The sequence below is a fragment of the Geotrypetes seraphini genome, chromosome 3 (genome assembly GCF_902459505.1).
Source record: "Geotrypetes seraphini chromosome 3, aGeoSer1.1, whole genome shotgun sequence".
NCBI classification, from domain to species: domain Eukaryota; kingdom Metazoa; phylum Chordata; class Amphibia; order Gymnophiona; family Dermophiidae; genus Geotrypetes; species Geotrypetes seraphini.
The window spans coordinates 399,976,626-399,996,953 of NC_047086.1; the positions used below are offsets into that span (position 1 = coordinate 399,976,626).

General features: G+C 44.7%; 1 protein-coding gene across 4 annotated transcripts in view; it reads left to right on the top strand.

Annotated features, from left to right (window-relative positions):
• BTBD9 (BTB domain containing 9) overlaps positions 1-20,328 on the top strand; it is a 493,330-nt gene that overhangs the window by 40,622 nt on the left and 432,380 nt on the right. For all 4 annotated transcript variants that reach the window (XM_033936335.1, XM_033936334.1, XM_033936336.1 and 1 more), the window contains exons 3-4: positions 8,736-9,099; positions 11,081-11,345. In XM_033936335.1, coding sequence (XP_033792226.1) covers positions 8,736-9,099; positions 11,081-11,345 — 629 coding nt within the window. The remainder of the gene's footprint in view (positions 1-8,735; positions 9,100-11,080; positions 11,346-20,328) is intronic.

A 20,328-nucleotide genomic window follows, 5' to 3' on the forward strand; every position in this document is an offset into this window, starting at 1 on the left:
TATGGTCGTGTTTTTTCAGCGAATAGATGAGTCTTGGGGCTGTGTTTTGTATGGTTTGTAGTTGTTTTATTGTGGTTGCAGGGCAGGGGAGATATAGTATGTTGCAGTAGTCTATTAGGCCTAGGATTAGTGATTGAACCACGAGTTGGAATTGTTTTCTGTCGAAGAATTTTCGGTCTTGTCTTAGGTTTCTCATAGTTGCAAATTATGTTTTTATTATTTTGTTGATTTGTGGTTGCATGGTACAGCCTCTGTCTATCAGCTCTCCGAGGAGTTTTAGCTTGGGTTGAATGGGGTATGAGATAAAGTTAATTATTAGGTTAGTCAAGGTTGGAGTTTTGCTGTTTCTAGGAGGATGTTTTGTCAGGGTTAAGCTTTAGTTTGTGTTCTTTCATCCATGTTGCTACTGCTTCGAGTGTTCTTTGTATTGTGCCTACTATGGAGGGAGCTGGTTGGTCGAAGGGGAGGAGTATGGTGATGTCATCTGCGTAACTATAGGAGTCTAGGTAGTTTGTCTAGGTAGGAGCTTAGGGAGGCAATGTATAGGGTTGAAGAGTGTGGGAGACAAAGGTGATCCTTGGGTTACCCCACATGGGTTGGACCATGGTTCTGTTTTTTCTTTGCCAGATTTTATGGCTTGGCCCAAACTTAGATTCTTTCCCTTCTGCTGTGATCTTAGACTTGGGAGAATCTTTGAAAATTGAGTTTTCCTTTTAATACTAGGTATTGTTATCGATTCTTCACTTACATTTAAGGGCCAACTAAACTCGCTTATTAAAAAGTGTTTTTTCAGCCTCCATGCTCTGAGAAGAATGATAGCACTTTTTCACCAACAACACTTCTCTGTATTGGTTCAATCAATCATTTTGTCAAGGCTGGATTACTGTAATACAGTGTATTTGGGTCTTTCAAAGGTCAGTCTTCAGAATTTCAAGTTTTATTAAAATTTGATAAAACGCTAATCATAAATACTAAGCGTTTGACAATTAAAATTATAATGGGGAACAATCAACGGACTTATTAAGACACAACTTTAGTTACATGAAAACAACAGGAAAGTGGGGAGAAATACAATTTTTAAAAGGAAAGAATACAATTAAGGTTAAAACAAAAGGGAAATGGGAGAAATCATTGATGTTGAATATGAGTAGTAACAGAATGTGGCAAGGGAAGAGCCAGAGATCGATTAGCAATCATAAGCATCTTTAAATAAGACTTCAATTAATACAGAATACTGCAGCTAAACTTGTCTTCGGTGACTTCCGGCGGAAGCATGGGGCTGTGAGCAGGACGGGCTCGTGGCTCCGGCGCGCCCGCTGCAGACTCGATCGATAATCTGCATTGAAGAACTCAGTTTCCGGTGTCGGCGTGCAGGGGAGTGCGGTCGGGCGTTCCTGCTGTGATCTCGCGGCTGTCGGGGGGATGGCCGCGCGTCAGGGAGCCACGGACCGTCAGCGCCGAAAGCAACCCGATTCCAAGATGGCGGTGCACGTGGCATCAGCATCGCCGGAATCGCCTGAAACCCCCAGCTCTTTGTGGGTCGCGGAGGTCACTGCTGAGGTGCAGGCCGCGCTGGAGGGCACGCTGGGAGCTAAACTGCAGCGTATCCTCGACAAGCTGGACACATTGGACCAGAGGTTTGCAACCCTGACCTCGGAGGTTCGGGAGACGCAGCAGAGGATCAGTTCTGCGGAGGATGCGGTGCAGCGGATCTCGCAGGAGCAGGTGGACCACTCTACTTCTCTGGCGGCGCTCCGGGCCAAGGTGGAGGACCTGGAGAACAGGTCCCGCCGGAATAACCTGAGGTTCGTGGGCTTGCCTGAGTCTCTGGGGGACGCTGATTTGGGGGACTTTATGCAGAGCTGGCTGTTGGAGTCTTTGGCCCTTCCGCAACAATTGGGTCCCATCTATATTGAGCGGGCGCATCGTCTTGGGTCCCGGCGGGATGGAGTGGAGCGTCCGCGGGTGGTTATCTGCCGCCTGCTCAACTATCGCCACAAGATTGCGGTCCTGCGGGCGCTGCGCCAGGGGAAGAAGCTGCTCTACAACAACAAACCGGTCCTCTGTTTCCAGGATTACTCAGCGGAGGTTTCGCAGGCTCGACGCAAGTTTTCTCCCCTTTGTTCCAGTCTTGCCCGGCGCAATATTCCTTTCTCTCTTCAATACCCTGCACGGTTGCGGGTGTTGCACTCCGGCAGGCCACACCATTTTGACACTCCGGAGGCGGCTCAGCGGTTTGTGGAGGAGCAGTTCCCGGAGGTGGCGCCGTGATCTTCTGCTGAGTTTCGTTGGGAGAGTTGTCCCTGCTGGGAGTTGGATGCTGTGGTCCTGGGCTTCAAGAGTGCTGCACTGTCTCCCTCGAGGGCCTTCCTCCATGGATGTGGGGGCTTTTGCTGATTTCCCCCATGTTGCCCACTGTTTTTCACTTGTTGGGGTTTCTGCATTATGAGTTTGTTTTTCTTGGCTGTGTGCGTGTGGGGGGGGGGGGGTTGTGTGTTTGGTGTCCTGGTGCCTGTGGGGGGGGGTTGGAGTGGCAGTGGATTGTGGGGGGTATGTTCTTTAGCGTGCAGGTCGGGTCTGGGTCGGGTCTTGCGGTGTGGTGGCGGTGAGTTCAGTCTGATCGTGTGTAGGGGGGCTGGTGGGTGTTCTGTTTGCTTGTTGGATGCCTGGGGTGCGGGTGGTGGTAATTTTGGTCTGGGGATCCTGTTCTCTGGCTCTGTTTTTCTTGGGGTGGAGTTGGGCCTGCCAGTTATGGGGTGTGTCTGGGGGCTGAGGTGTTCTGTGGGGGGCCTGCAGTGGGCGTGCCTGCTTTCTGGAAGTGGCACCAATTGGGGTGCGGTATATGGTTTGGTGTGGGATACGGGAGGGGGTGGGGGGCGGATGGGGGGGATCTGGGGGAGGGGGTGGGGGGGAGCGGGGGGGACGGGGATTCTTTTGGGTTCGACAGGTGGGGGATTGGCGGTATTTTTTGTGTGTGTGGTTAGAGGGGTGGTGGCTGGGATGCTCCTCTGGCCTTTTCAGATGGGATATTTTGTATCTGCTATTGGTTCTTTTTCTAGTCTTTTCTGGAACCTAATTTGATATCTTGGAATGTGGGGGGGATACACTCACCGATTAAACGGTATAAAATTTTGCAAGCCTTGAATCGTAGGAGGGCCTCTATTGCTTTTCTCCAGGAGACCCGGTTGTCCTCTGTGGAGCATGCTAAGCTCTGTTCTTGGTGGGTGGGTACACACTTGGAGGCTCCGGCTCTGGGGGGGAAGGGTGGGGTGGTGATACTTTTTCGCAAGGGCCTTCACCTCCAAACTCGCAAGGTGCTTCGGGATCCTGAAGGTCGGTACCTTATTGCTTCGGTCTCTCTCAACAATAAACCCTTATTGCTATGTAATCTGTATGCTCCTAACAATCCCTCTGCCAAATTTTTTCAGAAGTTGCGTAACCTTTTGTTGCAGTTTGGGGATATTCCTTTGATTCTCGGGGGTGACTTCAACGAGGTCCCTGATCCACGGCTGGATCGTTCTTCTTCGGTGGGACGAGAGTCCTTGAGGGCCTGTACTGGGGCTGGCCTGCTTGCTTCCTCTTTGAACTTATTGGATGTTTGGAGGGTTCTTCACCCGGTGGAGCGGGATTATTCTCATCTGTCTCGCGCACATGGGACGCTTTCACGCATCGATCTTATTCTCCTTTCCAGGGATCTCCTTCCTATGGTTCGGGAGGCCATCTTGGGTCCGATTGAGATCTCGGATCATGCATGGGTGGGCTTGCGTTGGCTTTGGGGTGCGCCTCGGAGGGGAGGTGTTTCTTGGCGGTTCCCCTGTCATTTATACCGTAATACCCGCTTTCACGACTTTTTGTTGGCTAAATGGAGGGATTTTCAAACCACAAATCTGCAGCATCGGGAGGATCCCATCCTCTATTGGGAGGCTGCGAAGGCTGTGTTGCGTGGGGAAATCATGTCGTTTGTTGCCTTTGAGGCTAGAGCGCGTCATAGAGAGATTCTGGCCTGGGAGCATAGGGTTCGGATTCTGCGGCGCCGTTTTGCTCGCGCCGCCACTTTGGCGCTTAAGACGCAGCTTTTGGAGGCGCAACAGGCCTTGAATGAACTTCTGCATAGGGGGGCTCAGAGATCCCGGGACCATTATCATTTTCAGCTTTTCCGGTTTGCCAATAAGAGTAGCAGGATGTTGGCGCGTTTAGCTCGCTCCTCTCGTGGGTCTGCGGGGGTCACGGCTTTGCGCGATGCACAGGGCACGCTTCACCATAAGACTGAGGATCTTAGTCGTATTTTGCGGGACTTTTTCGCTGACTTGTATGCTTCGCCGGGCCCGGATGATCTTGCTGGGGAGGTCTATTTGGACAGCTTGGATTTACCCCATCTCTCTCCTGCTGACGCGGCGTTGTTGGAGCGCCCGGTGGGGGCGGAGGAAGTGGCGTGGGTGATTCGTGCTAGCCCATTGGGCAAGGCTCCGGGACCCGATGGTTACCGAGGTGAATTTTATAAGTTGTTGGTGGATGAGGTCGCTCCGTTGTTGTCTGAAATCTTTAATTTGAATGTGGCTAAGGGGTTTTTGCCCCGTTACTTGAACTCAGCTGAGATCATTGTTCTCCCTAAGCCGGGGAGGGACCCCACTCTGCCGGACTCCTATAGACCCATTTCCCTGCTGAACTTTGAGACCAAATTGATGGCTAAGGTGTTGGCGAATCGCTTGGCCCGCGTGCTGCCTTCTTTGGTGTCGGACCAGCAGGTAGGTTTTGTGAGTGCACGGCCGGTATCTAAGAACCTTCGTCGTATCTTGCTGGCCCTGGAGAAGTCAGGAGTGGATGGCACCCCCGCTTTACTTGTAAGTTTTGATGCCGAAAAGGCTTTTGACCGGTTGCGGTGGGGGTTCCTCTTTGCTACGCTGCGGGCATATGGTTTTGGCCCTTTTTTTCTTAATGCTCTTTTAGCGCTTTATAGTGATCCGGTGGCGAGGATCTCGGTGAATGGGGGCTTGTCGGAGCCCTTTTCCATCAATAGGGGGACCCGTCAGGGCTGTCCCCTGTCGCCTTTGTTGTTCGTGCTTTCCTTGGATCCCTTGATCAGGGAGCTGCAATCCAATGTAGATATTAGTGGTCTTTATCTGGGGGCCTCTCATTTTAAGATTGCGGCCTTCGCCGATGATCTTTTGGTCTTTCTGACTGACCCGCAGCATTCGTTATCTACTCTCTTGGAGAGTGTTCGGGAGTATGGGGATTTTTCCGGGTTCAACTTAAATTTAAAGAAATCGGAGGCGTTGGCCTCTGACGAAAATCTGCGGCGTTCTTGGAAGGGGGCCTTTCCCTTGCACTGGGCGGATTCCTCCTTTCGCTATTTGGGCGTTCAGCTGTCTATGGATGTTCGGGAGCTTTACCGGTTGAACGTCGCTCGTTTGCTCTCCACTACAGGTTCCGTGTTGGCCGCCTGGCGTAATCTGCCTCTTTCTTTGATGGGGAGGGTGCAACTTTTTCGGATGGTTTTATTCCCTAAGTGGCTTTATGTTTTACAGACGTTACCTTTGTTTCTCTTGCGTAAGGATATCCGGGCTCTCTCCTCCTTGTTGTCCCGGTTCTTTTGGGGAGGTCGGAGACCTAAGTTGCGGTGGCAGTTTCTGGTGGGCTCCTGGGGCCGGGGCGGTTTTGGGGTGCCGGATATTGCTCTTTATAATCAGGCGTGTCTTTTACGCCACGTAAGGGACTGGGTCATGGGGACTGCCCTTTATACTGATGTTTTCTTGGAGCGAGATTATTTTTATCCTTCTCATCTCCTCTCTCTCTTGCATTCTCGGTTGGCGGCTCTGCCGGTTTTCTGTCGCCGTAGTGTTTTGTTTCGCCCCCTTTGGGAAGTGTGGCGACGGGTGCTGCCTTTTTGGAGGCAGGATCCTCATGTTAGTGTGCTGTTGCCTCTGACCGGTAATCTTTCCTTTCTTCCGGGGCTCCTTCCCTCTGTCTTCGGGCGCTGGCGAGCTCACGGGTTTGAGTTTCTTTTTCATATGATGCGGGATGATGGGACATTGCTCTCTTGCGATGAGTTGCTGCGTTGTGGTTTGCCTTCTTCGGGTCTTATCTTTGCTCATTGTCAACTCCGGCATTATGTACAGTCCCTTCCGCGGAGTTCTCTTTCTTTGGAATTTGGGATTAGTTTTCGCGCCTTTTTGGAGGGGGGGGAGGACTCTGTCTCGGGGATCTCGGTCTCCTTATATCATAAACAGCTTGGGGCTCTTGGGCCTCTGAAGGATTTTACCTTGGTGCTGAGGGCTTGGCAGAGGGATTTGGGGCGGGAGCTCGGGGTGGGTTCGTTGCTTCGGGCAGTTCGCCGTATTCCTCTTTTGGTGTATAGTGCGGAGCTTCGAGAGTGCCACTTCAGGACCTTGTTGAGAGCGTATGCCTCCCAGAGCCGGGCCTACCATATGGGATGTGTTGATACCCAATACTGTCTCACCTGTCAAGCGGAGGTGAACTCTTATTTTCATGGTCTCTGGGAGTGTGAGAGTATTCAAAGCTTTTGGGGGGCTCTGGCTTCCTTTCTTCAGGGTCTCCTACAAGTTTCTGTTCCTGTCTCTGCATTCCATATGCTGTTAGCTCATTTTTCTTTGTTTTCTGTGTATACCTCTGCGGAAAAACTGTTTTTGAGCAAATGTTATATTTTGGGGAAAAAGTGTATATTGAATTTCTGGCTGGCGGATGTCCCTCCCTCCTTCTGGTACTGGAGGAATAAATTACATGCTCTTTTGGAATGGGAGGCCGCGCTGGCTTCTTCCTCCCGTCGACGGAGCAGAGACTTTGTTCATGTTTGGACTCCTTATTTGGACAGTTTGTCTCCCCGGGTTCGTAGTCGTATCTTGAATAGACTGCAGTTGTATTCCCTTTCACCTGTCTGAGCTGGGGGTTGGGGGGGTTGGGGGGGTGTTGGGAGGGGACTGCTTTTGGGGGGGGCATAGGGGGGTGGGGTGTTTTGTAACCTGAGAGGACATAAGAGTCCAGTCCTCTTGGGGAGGGGAGCCCTGTTTTTTTACGTATGACTTTGCTTGCTGTTTGTACCTGTTGTGGTTTGCTGCTTAATAAAAACAGATTTCACCTAAACTTGTCTTCGGTAAGAGTAAATTTGATCACGTAACCCCTCTGCTCAAGGAATTACATTGGCTTCCAGTGTATTTCAGAATTCAATTGAAGTGCATTTGTATTGCATTTAAGAGCCTGGTTGGCATTTTCACTACTTTGATTCCTTTAGACTGGAATGGTCATAGATCTCATCTTGCCAGAAGTTCTCAAAAATTAAAACTTACATTTCCCTCTCTCAGTGGTAAAAACAGAACCTTTAAGAGATTTAGTTTTTCTTTTGCTTTTAAATTAACCGAATTCTGGAATGCTTTACCGCTTACATTAAGAAGTTTAGGTTCTTTTGCTTTATTCTGGAAAGTTCTGAAAACTTTTTTGTTTGCTAAACATTTTGGAAATTAACTATTTCAGTCTACTTTTCCTTGTCAAATTTATGTATTATGTTTTACATTATTGTTGACCGACTCGGTCTATAAAACTAAGTTTTAGTTTAGTTTAGTTTACAATAGGTTTGGTTGCCCCAAACAGTGTAAGGGAATAATGGAGAGAAGTGTCTCTGGGACCTTTTATGTGATGTCCACTGCAGTGCAGTGCTATTCAGCTGGGATGTCTGTGTGGTCAGACTACTAAGAATTCTGGCTCCTCATGGAATGGGCTGATTCTTTGTGGGATGTCGCATTGCAACCTCGATGAATTGTCCTAGTGAATGGAGGCGAGTGTGTAAATCCTCCAACTGCAAGCCTCTTCATTCAGTCGTGAAGTTGGTCTGGTAGGAGATGTCACTCCACAGTATCACTGGCCGGGAGAGCACCAGTTTGTAACTTTCGGTCGACTAGACTCATGCCTGTCAACTCCCAGGACATCTGTTTTTGGAGGTCCTCTTCTCTCATGCTATGGCAGAACTACTGCCTAGTTACTCTCTGATCTTGGTGGGGGGAAGGAAGAATTTTATGGGGGGTGTTGGGTGTATCCCTCCAAACACTGAATCTATGCAATCTGAGAGGAGAGGGGGCATGCAGCCTATTTGGTGTTTGTGTGTTTGTGTATGTGGGGGGTTGGTTGTTTCATCGTCGGACGGTTCAACACTGAAAAAGCCGTGCTGAACTGGCCACGACGAAACAGCCACGATGAATCATCCTAGACCCAGCTCCACATACAATGGCTTGTTTTTGTGTATTTTTCTCATGGATATTTATTTTTTTTAATGGTCCTAAAATAAAGACACACTGAGCTCAAAAATATCTACCAAATGGCCATTTTTGAAACAAAAAGACTGGGTAGGGAAGAATGGTCAGATTCAATGATTCTGTTGGTCCTTATCTACCATTATATTATATTATGTTTCTGAAAACTCTCCTTATAATGGTTCCATTGCATTTTTGTTTGTACAAAAATAAATCATTGTTCCTTGCTCAGTTTGGGATTTAAAGACTCAGTTATTTGAATTTTAGATATGTCTCAAGGTTCTTGAGTGTTACTGTTAGCAAATTTTCCATCAACAGCTCTTTAAAATTTGGGTAGGATAATTTCCTTCCCATTATCCTAGGTCCATTTTGAGCTTGCTTTATAATAATCTTTATTTGATGCTAATTGCATCAACTAAACTGATGCTTTGGGCCTTTGAAGACTTTTTTTGTTTATACTCTTTTCTTCACCTGCAGAGCACTGTTATATGGTGGAATGCGAGAATCGCAACCTAAAGCAGAAATTCCATTGGAAGACACTACACCAGAAGCATTCACCATGCTGCTGAAATACATTTACACAGGCCGTGTGACATTGCGAGATGAGAAAGAGGAGGTGCTATTGGACTTCCTGAGTCTTGCTCATAAGTATGGATTCCCAGAACTAGAGGACTCTACTTCAGAGTATCTTTGCACCATCCTTAATGTTCAGAATGTTTGCATGATCTATGATGTTGCCAGTCTTTACTCACTGCCAAAACTTACTTGTACCTGTTGTATGTTCATTGATCGAAATGCCCAAGAAGTGCTCTCCAGCGAAGGCTTTTTGACACTGTCCAAGGTATGTATACTTCTTTAAAGATTGCCTCTGTGTTATAACTTTTTTTAATTTTTTTTTTTTGAGGGGCGAGCGAGGACAAAGCAAAGGGAGTAATATTGCAGGAAGATATACTGTAGAATCTCAGTTATCCGGCACCCATTGGGCTTGGTGGATGTTGGATAACTGTAGGAAAAATGCTTGAGTACCTGAATAAATTCATGTAAATCATTCTGAGCTCCTCTGGGAGAAAGGTATAGAAAATTGAATAAATAAATAATAGTTTCTGGTTGCTTGATAGTTACTATAAAAATAAGTTTGGTCTCCCATTCCACCTCACTCTTATCATTCCCCCACTTGTAGGTCCATCATCTTCCCTTCTTTCTCTTCTGCTTTCTCTCCCCCCTTCTCTTCCACTTTCTCACCCACTCCCTCCCTCCCTCTTCCTGAAGCAGTAGAACCAGTCCTGACAACCCTTCCTCCCGAAACGGCAGAGCAATCTGACAAATCTTCCTCCCTCCCTCCTTTCCCGAAGCTGTAGCAGCAGCTGGCAAGCAGAGGAAGTGTCGGTAAACAGGCTGCTTCCGGTCAGCCCCAGCAGGTTTTCCTTTGCTGCGTCACTTCCAACATGGCAGAGGAAAGACCCTGCCTGGTCTGGCCAGAAGCTTCCTCTGATCGCCAGATGCCACTATAGCTTCGGAAATGGGGGGAGAGAGGGGGGGTTGTCAGCACCTGCTGTTTCACGAATGTAGGGAAGGGAGGGATATTTATGGCTGCTGTGATGCTTCGGGAGCTGGAGGGAGGGAGATTGTGCCTACTGCTGATGCCTCTGAGGCTGGAGGGAGGGAGGGGGGGTTGTTGGGTCAGGAGCACCACTTTGGACATTGTCTGAGGAGCGCGGGAGGCTTTTTTTTTTTTTTTTTTTTGGTTGAGAGTGTCAATTAATGGAATACCGATTAACTGAGATGCTGCTGTATTTTAAAGGAGCTCTTAATTCCTCCCAAAATGTTGCCTTTTGATCCAGTTGCGCTTGCCTATTCTAATCTAGTTTTGCTCCATACCCTCCCTTGCCTTTACCTCAAAAGATTACTGGAATGCAAAGGGCTGCTCAAAGTAATGTGAAAAAGTGATAATTAGTGAAAAGAGGATAAACTGGATTTGTCAGTGATTTGTAGATCATCAGTATGTATTTGTTAAACAATCTTACTCCTGAGGTTTTGAAATCTTAAGCCCATTTTGTATTCAATGAAGTGAATCATCATAAAAAGAAACTGTGATTTTATTTTCTCATGTTCTAAATAATAGATTTTGGTATATTATAAAGTTTAATTACAGTTTTTAAATTGCTGGTGAGCTTAGCTTGTTATCATTGTTAACATATGCTTGGAATGACAATGTTTTCAGGGTCACATCTTGCAAGCTTGGTTTTATTTTTGGGTCACCACTTCAGATTATCCACCTGTGGTACATATGTAATTAGAGAAATAAGGCCATCCTTATTGCTGTGCAATGTCTGCTGTTAGGCTTTATGGATTTTCTAACAGGGAAAAGGAAAATTCACTTGGACCGTCCGTAAATTTCTACCACTGAAGCAGTAAAATGAAGTTCGGCTTTTGATCCATCAATAGAAATTAAGCCAGTGTCAAGCACACTTTATGGCCTGTAGCCTGAAAATGGCAAGGGCAGCTCAAGATCGTATATCCATTTGTTATCATATCATATCTTACATATATATACTAGGTGTTTATCTTGTTAAGACAGACTGGATGGATCATGCAGATCTTTATCTGCTGTCATCTATTGTGTTACTATAAAAATCATCATGAGAGGGCGGAAAAGTTGATATACACTGTCACCTGTGTAGTCTTCAAAATACAGCATTAAGTATATACAAACGTGTAAAGAAAATGATGAAGTTAAAGTTTTAGTATAAGACTGGTTGAAAAAGTAAATTTGCTATCTTATTGCTCCCCAGATCTGTTTATAAGGCTCTTTTTTTCTGCAGGCTGCTCTTCTGAATATTGTAATGAGGGACTCTTTTGCTGCTCCTGAAAAGGATATTTTCCAAGCCCTAACCAGTTGGTGTAAAAGCAATGGGAAGGAGAACCACACCGAAGTCATGCATGCAATACGTCTTCCATTGATGAGCCTGACTGAGCTGCTGAATGTGGTTAGACCCTCTGGATTGCTGTCCCCTGATGCCATCCTGGATGCCATTAAAATCCGCTCGGAAAGCCGGGATATGGATCTCAACTACAGGGGCATGCTAAGTGAGCACTGGTATCTTCTTCAGCACAAGGAGGAGGCACTTTCAGATTGCTTGTGTTCGCAAGCATTGACAAATTGAAATTACATGCCAGCGACCTTTGAAACTTGCAGTCTGAAATACCATCCCAGTTCCATGAAGTGTCATCATTGCAACGTGAACGAGATGCCTATCATGATGTAACCTGTTTATGAGACCATCTCACCTAACTAGCACTGTCAGCTGGACATTTGAAATGATTTATTAACACCGACCCACCCACTCACACACATACATACACACACATTCATTTCGTATGCAGGGTGGCTGCTAGCTGCAGGTAGTCTGCATCCAGAGCCAAGCTTGTTAGTGACCAGTGGCTATGAAACCAGCTGTTTTTATCAGGAAATTAGAATGATTTCTGTCACACAGTTTTCCATTTAGACCAGACATGTACAGCCCAGTGTTGTTCTGACAGGTTTCACTTACATATACAGTACATATAAATATTAACATTTTTAAACAGTGGCAAAACCCCCCTCTTCACTGGGCATAACTATAAAATAAAACCAATTTCCTATCCAAAGCGGTCCGTTTTCTGTGTTATGCCTATCGAGTCCTGTTTCATTACTTCCTTAATATAGATACACAGTATTGCTTTACTGTGGATGACTCGTAATAGCATTTAGCACAACCAGCCGTGTAAAAGGCCATTTTGCTTCTTTAAGGAAATTGAAACCTTTATGGCGATTTTTGAATACTGAGAGAAGAAGCTGGCTAAATTATCCCATCTTGGTGTTTATTGTGTTTCTGTCTTGGCCAAAAAAACATAAGTATACTGTAAGAACAAGATAAACCCTGAGGAAACATCACTTAAACACCATGCACATTTTCAACTGAAGGCAACCTCAGAGTGAATAGGAGTGCATTTTATTTATATAATTAGTTTCCTTATGCTTCCTACAGTTTTCTGCACTAAATGAGATCTCCCAGTCCCGACTGCCCGCTGGAAGTGGCTTCTAATTCATTTTACCATTCAGTGGAAAAGATATTTACTGTGTTACTAATGGCAGACATGAGAGACCTGCAAGGTCCAATCTAGGCTGCCCAACAAGGCCAGAGCCATACCCGCCATTATATGGAAGTTACACTTTTTCATGATTAAACACTGGTATGACAAACAGGGCAGTTGGCATTCTGTCACCATGCCAGCTCTGTATAGCTACTTTTATATAATGCAGTCTTGAAACACAATAATACATCGTTTGAAGAGTGGTTTTATAAATATGTATGCAGCATAGTCACATTCATTATCACTACAAGATTAAACCATCAATCCAACAATACTGCTCCCTAACAAAATTTTACTCATTAATTTCAACCTTGAGAAGTTTTCCCCTTCCCCACTGAGATACACAGCACCTGCAATTATAACATACGGTATGAATGTGATATAAAATATGCATTATTGATATCATAGTTACATAATAAATGACAGCAGATAAAGACCTGAACGTCCATCCAGTTTGCCCTACAATGTGCTTTGAAGTTTCATGATTAAATTAAAATGTCTTTTTTCTTTATTATTTCTGGGCCCTAGACCATAGAAGTCCACCCAGTACTGTCCCTACGTTCCAGCTACTGGAGTTGCCATCGAAGCTCACGCCATCTATCCAAATCATCTCATTTGTGGGATTCAGACTGGGAAAGATGGCCCATTCATAGCCTAATTAGAGATTCTCGGTGTTCATCCCATGCTTTTTTGAATTCTGTCAAGATTCTCCTCTCCACCATGTCCTTTGGGGAAGGCATTCTAGGCAACCATTACCCTCTCCATGAAAAATAATTTCCTAACATTATTCTTAAGTCTACTACTCCTCAACCTCCATTTATGTCCTCTAGCTTTACCAATCTCCCTTCTCTGGAAAAGATTTGATTCTATATTAATACCGTTCAAATATTTAAATGTCTGTTTCATATCACCCCTGTCCCTCCTTTCCTCCAGAGTACAATGCTCCCCTGAGATTTGCGGGAGTTCCATTACAGGAACCCCCGCGAATCTCAAAAAACCGCAAATAAGGTTTTTCATGAGGGAGCCTGAAGAGGGCAGCAGGAGAGCAGCCGGAGTGCTGCAAGTGCAGGAAATCACTCGCGGTTTGCTCCAACCGCCTCTTCCTGCACGAAGTCTGGCCTTATCCAATCAGGAGCTGCGTGTCAAAGCAGCTCCTGATTGGATAAGGCCCGACTTCATGCAGGAAGAGGTGGTTGGAGCGAACCGCGAGTGATTTCCTGCACTTGCAGCGTTCTGGCTGCTCTCTCCTGCCTGTCCCGCTGCCCTCTCCTTGTCGGTGGTTCGCGGTCTGAAAATACCGCGAATGACCGGGACCGCGAACTGCTGACCGCGAACAACCGGGGGAACACTGTATACATGTTGAGGTCTTCTAGTTTCTTCTCGTTCCACTTTTGGTGCAAAATCTTTGGACTGCTTCAAGTTTTCTTCTATCCTTGGCCAGATATGATCTCCAGAACTGCACCCAGTACTTCAAGTGGGGCCTCACCGAAGACCTGTACAGGGGAATCAACATCTCCCTTCTTCTGCTAGTTACACTTCTCTCTCTATACAGCCTAGTATCCTTCTGGCTACAGGTAGTGCATTGTGCCACTGTTTTTGTCACCAGATCCTCAGACAGTATCACCCCAAGGTCCCTCTCTCTGACTGTGCATATCAGCTTCTCGTCTCCCAGCACATACATCTCCCTTGAAATTCTACTCCCCAAAAGCATCACTCTGCACTTCTTTGCATTGAATTTTAGTTGCTAGACATTAGACCATTCTTCCAACTTTTGCAGATCCTTTTTCATGTTTTCCACTCCCTTTGGGGTGTCCATTCTGTTACAAAGCGTGGTATCATCTGCAAAAAGGCAAACCTTACCTTCTAACCCTTCAGCAATATCACTTACAAACATATTGAACAGAATCAGCCTCGGCACCAATCCTTGAGGCACTCCACTACTCACCTTTCCTTCCTCCAAGCAAATTCCATTAACCCCCACCCTCTGACATCTGTTCATCAACAAGTTTCTAATCCAGTTCACCCCTTTGGGCCCTAACTTCAGCCCATGGAGTTTAAGAGCCTCCTATGAGGAACCGTGTCAAAGGCTTTGCTGAAATCTAAGTAAACTATATCTAGCACACTTCCTTGATCTAATTCTCTGGTTACACAGTCAAAGAATTCAATCAGATTTGTTTGACACGATTTACCTTTAGTATAGCCATGTTGTCTCGGATCTTATAAACCCATTAGATTTTAGGAATTTTACGATCCTTTCCTTCAGCAATGCTTTAATTATTTTGCCATTAACTGAAGTGAGGTTTTCCGGCCTGTAGTTTCCTGCTTCATCCTTTGTCATTCAGGTTTCTGGTAAAACACTATTCCTACCTTTCACAATATGTTGATAACATTGAGGTCATTTAAGTTTAGTTTTGAGTCCGTCTTCTTAAGAATCCTCTGTTTATCTGTTTTGGTCTTCACCACCTTCACTGGGAGGGTATTCCAGACATCCACTATCCTCTCCATAAAAAGATATTTCCCTAATATCAAATCCAATTACCCATAACTTCTATTACTCTGTAATTTCTATTCATGTCTTAAAGTTCTACTGTTTCCATTTCTTTGCATGTTAATAACTTTCAGGTATTAAAATGTCTTTATCATATCTCCCCTGATACTCTTTTCCTCTGAATGACCAAACTTTTAAAAGGGTCTTTGTTGTTAAATACTGGGGGTATTATTACACAGGAAAAGCCTAGCGCTGAAAAAACGTTGTTAGAACTTCCAATGAAATTTTCTTTCCGTGGAACCAATCTTTAAATATATGATGCAAATTTCATGAAACATAGACAGTATTAAGGAAATATTATTTTTTTTATTTGACCTCAGCAGTGGCTTGTTTAGAGGTCCTTTTACTAAGGTGCGCTAAACACTAACGCATCCATAGACTAGAATATTAGCACGCCTATAGACTAGAATAGACATGTTAGCATTTAGCGCACCTTAATGCAGGGAACGGAGCCTCGTGACTCACTTAGTTCCTCACAGGTCCCAATTTAGGAAACATTTATTTTCAAAATCTTTAAAACCTTCAGGCCTTAAAAATAGTTGCTCAACGTGATTGTGATAATTGTACTTAACGCTCTGCCTTACCGACATGAGCTATGTTTCGCAAGAAACTTCTTGCGGCTTCAGGGCATGGTCCTCATGAGACCAGTAACATTTTTCGATGCAGCTTTTTGAAAGCTGTATGGAAGAATTTTGCAGGTCTCATGAGGAGGACCATGCCCTGAAGCCGCAAGAAGTTTCTTGTGGAACATGGCACATGTTGGCAAGGCATAGAGTCCTCCTGTCAGTTGAACAACTATTTTTAAGACCTAAAGATTTCAAAGATTTTGAAAATAAATGTTTCCTAAATTGGAACCTGTGATGAAGTGAGCGAGTTATGAGGCTATATTCCCTACGTTAAATGATTCATCGCTGAGGTCAAGGAAAAGTAAATATATTTTTCATGAAATCTGAATTATATATTTAATGATTGCTTCCATGGTATGAAAATTTTATTGGAAGTTATAGCAAAAAATAAAATTCACAGCACTGGATTTTTCCTTGTTTATTTCCCTTTTCCTCTAGGGCTGTGGTCTTCTCTAATTTTTTAAGTGAGAGCCACTCTGGATCCAAATGAGCTGAAAGAGAGCTCCCCGAGTATCTTCCTATATGGGGCTTTTATACTGCTAACCAATGTGTGTCAAATTACATCCATCCCTTCTAGCCCATATTTAAACTTTTCATTGGTAGTATCCTCAAGGATAGGTGCATTTCCAAATGCATTCTCTTCATCTATTGAGAAATATCTTGTCCTTCAAACATGTAGCTCTTCCTACCATCCACTTCCTCCTTCTTGTCCTGAGTTTAGGTAGAAAGGCAGAAACTAGCAGTACAAAAACAACAAAGAAAAACAGGGGGGGGGGGGGCAACTCAGAGGCCTCCAGAGGCCGCCATTGGCCCCCAGGCCTTGCATTGAAGAACACTGCTCTAGGGTGTACATCTTCAGGTCTTCAGATGTCTTTTCATACATCTTTTGGCACAAACCTCATACCATTTTTTACACCTTCCTCTGAACAACCTCGTCTTTTTATGTCTTTGGTGAGATATGGCCTCCAAAACTGAACACAATACTCTGTGTGGTCTCATCAACGACCTATACAAGGGCATTGCTTCCTCCTTTCTTCTGCTGGCTGTGCCTTTCTCTATGTAATCTAGCAGTCTTCTGGCTATGGCTACCGCTCTGTAACACTGTTTTCACCACCTTGAGCTCCTCTGACCTCAAGGTCCCTCTGTAGGTGCATGCGTATCAACATTTTGCACCATATCACATACAAGCCCTTTGAATTTCTATACCCTAAGTGCATCACTGTGCACTTCTTTGCATTCATGTTTTGCTGCCAAACCTTAGTCATTCTTCTAATTTTTGTGAAATACTTCTTACGTTTCCCACTCCCTCAGGTGTGGATTGATTGTCACTACCCATTCTTGATGACCTTGCTTTCTTTTCTCAGTTAGAGCTGAGAGTGTATCAAAGTGCTGTAGCCATTTCTTGCTGATTGATAATAGCCACCTCTCTGAGAGCATAATTCTGTACTGCCTCTACAGGTCAGCATTATTATTGACCCCTTTGGTTTTCTACAATTTTCCCTGCCCAACCAAGACCAGGATCTTCCATTCTTTATTCAGCTTTTCTTACCCTCTCGCCATCCTTACTCAACTTGACCCGTACCCTTTTATTTCTGACATACTTCCTTGAAATAAGTTACTGCTCCCTCTGTTGGTAGGAGGCTTTTTAATTGGTAAGACTGTAGCCTGCAGATTGGATTCTATCAGACTTTGAAAGGTCAAAATAGTATCATTTCAAACTTTTACATTATAATCTATCTTGAATCTTGACGTGTAATTAGTTCAGGTTTTATTGATATCTGGGGCTCATTTTCAAAGCACTTAGACACACAAAGTCCCATATAAAACCTATGGGACTAAGTACTTTGAAAATGAGCCCCACCTGGGCACCTGGAATGCCCTTCCGGAGGTTGTGATAGGACAAAGTACATTACGGGGTTTCAAAGAAGGATTGGATAAATTCCTGAAGGATGCGGAGATTGAGGGACATAGGTAGAGGTAGAGATAGGATTATGAAAGGGTATAGATTGAAGGATATAGGGGACTGAAGGGTATTAGGCAAAGGATCACCTTACAGGTCATGGACCTGATGGGCTGCCACGGGAGCGGACTGCTGGGCGCGATGGACCTCTGGTCTGACTCAGCGGAGGCAACTTCTTATGTTCTTATAATGTCTTCTGTCTTATTAATATTCTAAGCGTAGGATAGATTGTACTATCTTTATCATAGTATATCTTCTTCAGGACAAATTGTTATTTTGTAAAAATATTTTTCTTGTTAAGAGCTTATAATTTTAAATAGTAGCATTATAGCTTTCACAAATGTTAAAGTATAAGAGAGAGTAAGGGGGAAATTCTGTAAGAGGCACCTGAAGTCAGGCATCTTAACTTACTGCTCCAAAGCTCATATTTGATTTAAAAAAATGTATGACTTGCTACATCCTACTATTCTGAGTGAGTCACGCTATAAAACATGCATAATGTATACACCAATACCCAGAGCAGGGGAAAACATTCAGGGCTCCTTTTACTAAGCTGCGTTAGGGAATTAACGCTACAGTGCCGCGTGCGCTAGATACTGACGCCAGCACTGATCTGGCGCTAGTTCTAGCCGCGTAGCGCAGGGTTAGCGCACGCTAATCTGCGTGCGCTGAAAACGCTAGTGCACCTTAGTAAAAGGAGCCCTCAGTGTGCGCTAAAAACCTCTTGTGTGATTTTGTAAAAGGAGTATATTAGTAGATTGGCTTCAATTATGAGCTTTGCGGTAAAATCCAAAGTAGGTGTGTTTAGGGTAGAGACGTACAGTACTTAGACTCAGCTAGGCGCGATTTTCTTAATGACTTAGGTGCCTATAAAACCCTGGCCTATATTACAGGTGCCTAAGTTAGGAGGAAGAGTGTGTGGCGCAGTGGTTGAAGCTACAGCCTCAGCACCCTGGGGTTGTGGGTTCAAACCCCGCGCTGCTCCTTGTGACCCTGGGCAAGTCACTCAGTCCTCCATAGCCTCAGGTACGTTAGATAAATTGTGAGCCCACCGGGACAGGTAGGGAAAAATACTTGAGTACCTGATTGTAAAACCGCTTAGATAATCTTGATAGGCGGTATATAAAAACCTAATAAACTTGGAAACTTGGAGTGATTCCATAATAGACATCTAAGTGTGATTGACAAGAGAGAGGCCTCTCTTTTTAGATACTATTTACAGAATTTCCCCCTAATACCGCTAGCTACTTCCCCCTTCCCGATTCCCCAAAGCAACCTCATCTACTCCTTATCTCCTCTAGAAATTACCAGATATCTTCTTCATGTAATACGTTCTTTGTAATTCTTTTGTAATCCGCCTTGAACCGCAAGGCACTGGCGAAATAGAAATCTCTAGTGTAATGTAAATGTGTCTGCATGAGGGTAATTTTATATTTTTCTAGAGCAAGCCTGAGCCCCAGTTTTGTTAAACATTTTGTTGAGAAATTGTATACATTACATTTTCCATGTAATAATAAGCTGAATTCACATCCAATAAAGAAAAACGGTGACGTTTTCACAGTCACCTACAACATTGTAAAATTTTCCATCAAATTTTCTAATATTCTAAATATGAAACTCCAGCCTATCCTGCTCTGTTTTCTCTCTGGTCACCTGCAACTTTGTTCTAAATTTTCTACCAGCAAAACTAGGTTTGAGTAGCTCATGAATTATCTTTTAGGGATCACCAGCACTAACGCTAACAAAAAGACTAAATGGGCCATCCAGTCTATCCTAGCTATTCCTGGCTACACTGGCAAGAGTAAATCCCATCCGTCAGCCATAAGATATGTTTGCTATTTTTTGTCATTTTCCTCCAGGGTACTCTGGGTAGCTTGACATGAAGTTCATCTTTGATTTATAACTAGCATTCTCCTCCCCAAGATCCCACAGTAATCCAAACAGATGCAAGCATCTGTGTGACTGTCACATGATCATCCTACCACCTAGGTTCCCATGGCCTTTCTGGACTATGCCCTACCACACTTATCTGATCAACAAGACACTGCTTCATAAGCATAAATGCTTCTGCTAGGACCTCTGGGTCTAGTTATGTCTAGTATTGCTTTTAACTCGACCCCCTCAGAGCCCTATGTCGGGTCCTAACCTTGATCTACAATTCATTTTCCACTGATAAACTTTGCTTGTTATGCACGTCCTCTTTTTAAATCTCCCTTGTCTTCTCCTGTAGCGTTTTTACATTTAGGCCCCTATGTCTCATAGCATTTTTAGTGGAGATTGCACCATTTTGGTAGATTTTCTCTGGGCCGTCACCATGCTGTTTATATTTTTTGGAGGTACAGCCTCCAGATCTGGAAATAAACTTATATGTGTAGTCTCATCGAAAGTCTGTCCATCAGTACAGTGTAGCATCATTTTAGCACTAGTAACTGCCTACATGCATTGTTTTATACCAACTTCAAATTCTTATATGTTACTGCCTCGAGGACTTTCTTGCTCTCTGGATTTTGGGATCGCCCCTATCATCCTGTACTGCCTAATTATACATATAGCATTATCCTTGAGCAGGGGTAGGCAATTCCGGTCCTCGAGAGCCGGAGCCAGGTCAGGTTTTCAGGATATCCACAATGAATATGAATGAGATGGATTTGCATGAGATGCTGATCTATCTCATGCATATTTATTGTGAATATCCTGAAAACCTGACCTGGCTCCGGCTCTCGAGGACCGGAATTGCCTACCCTTGTCCTAGAGTGTTCAACGTCGGTCATACTCTCTGGAATCTTTGAAGTTAGAGAATTC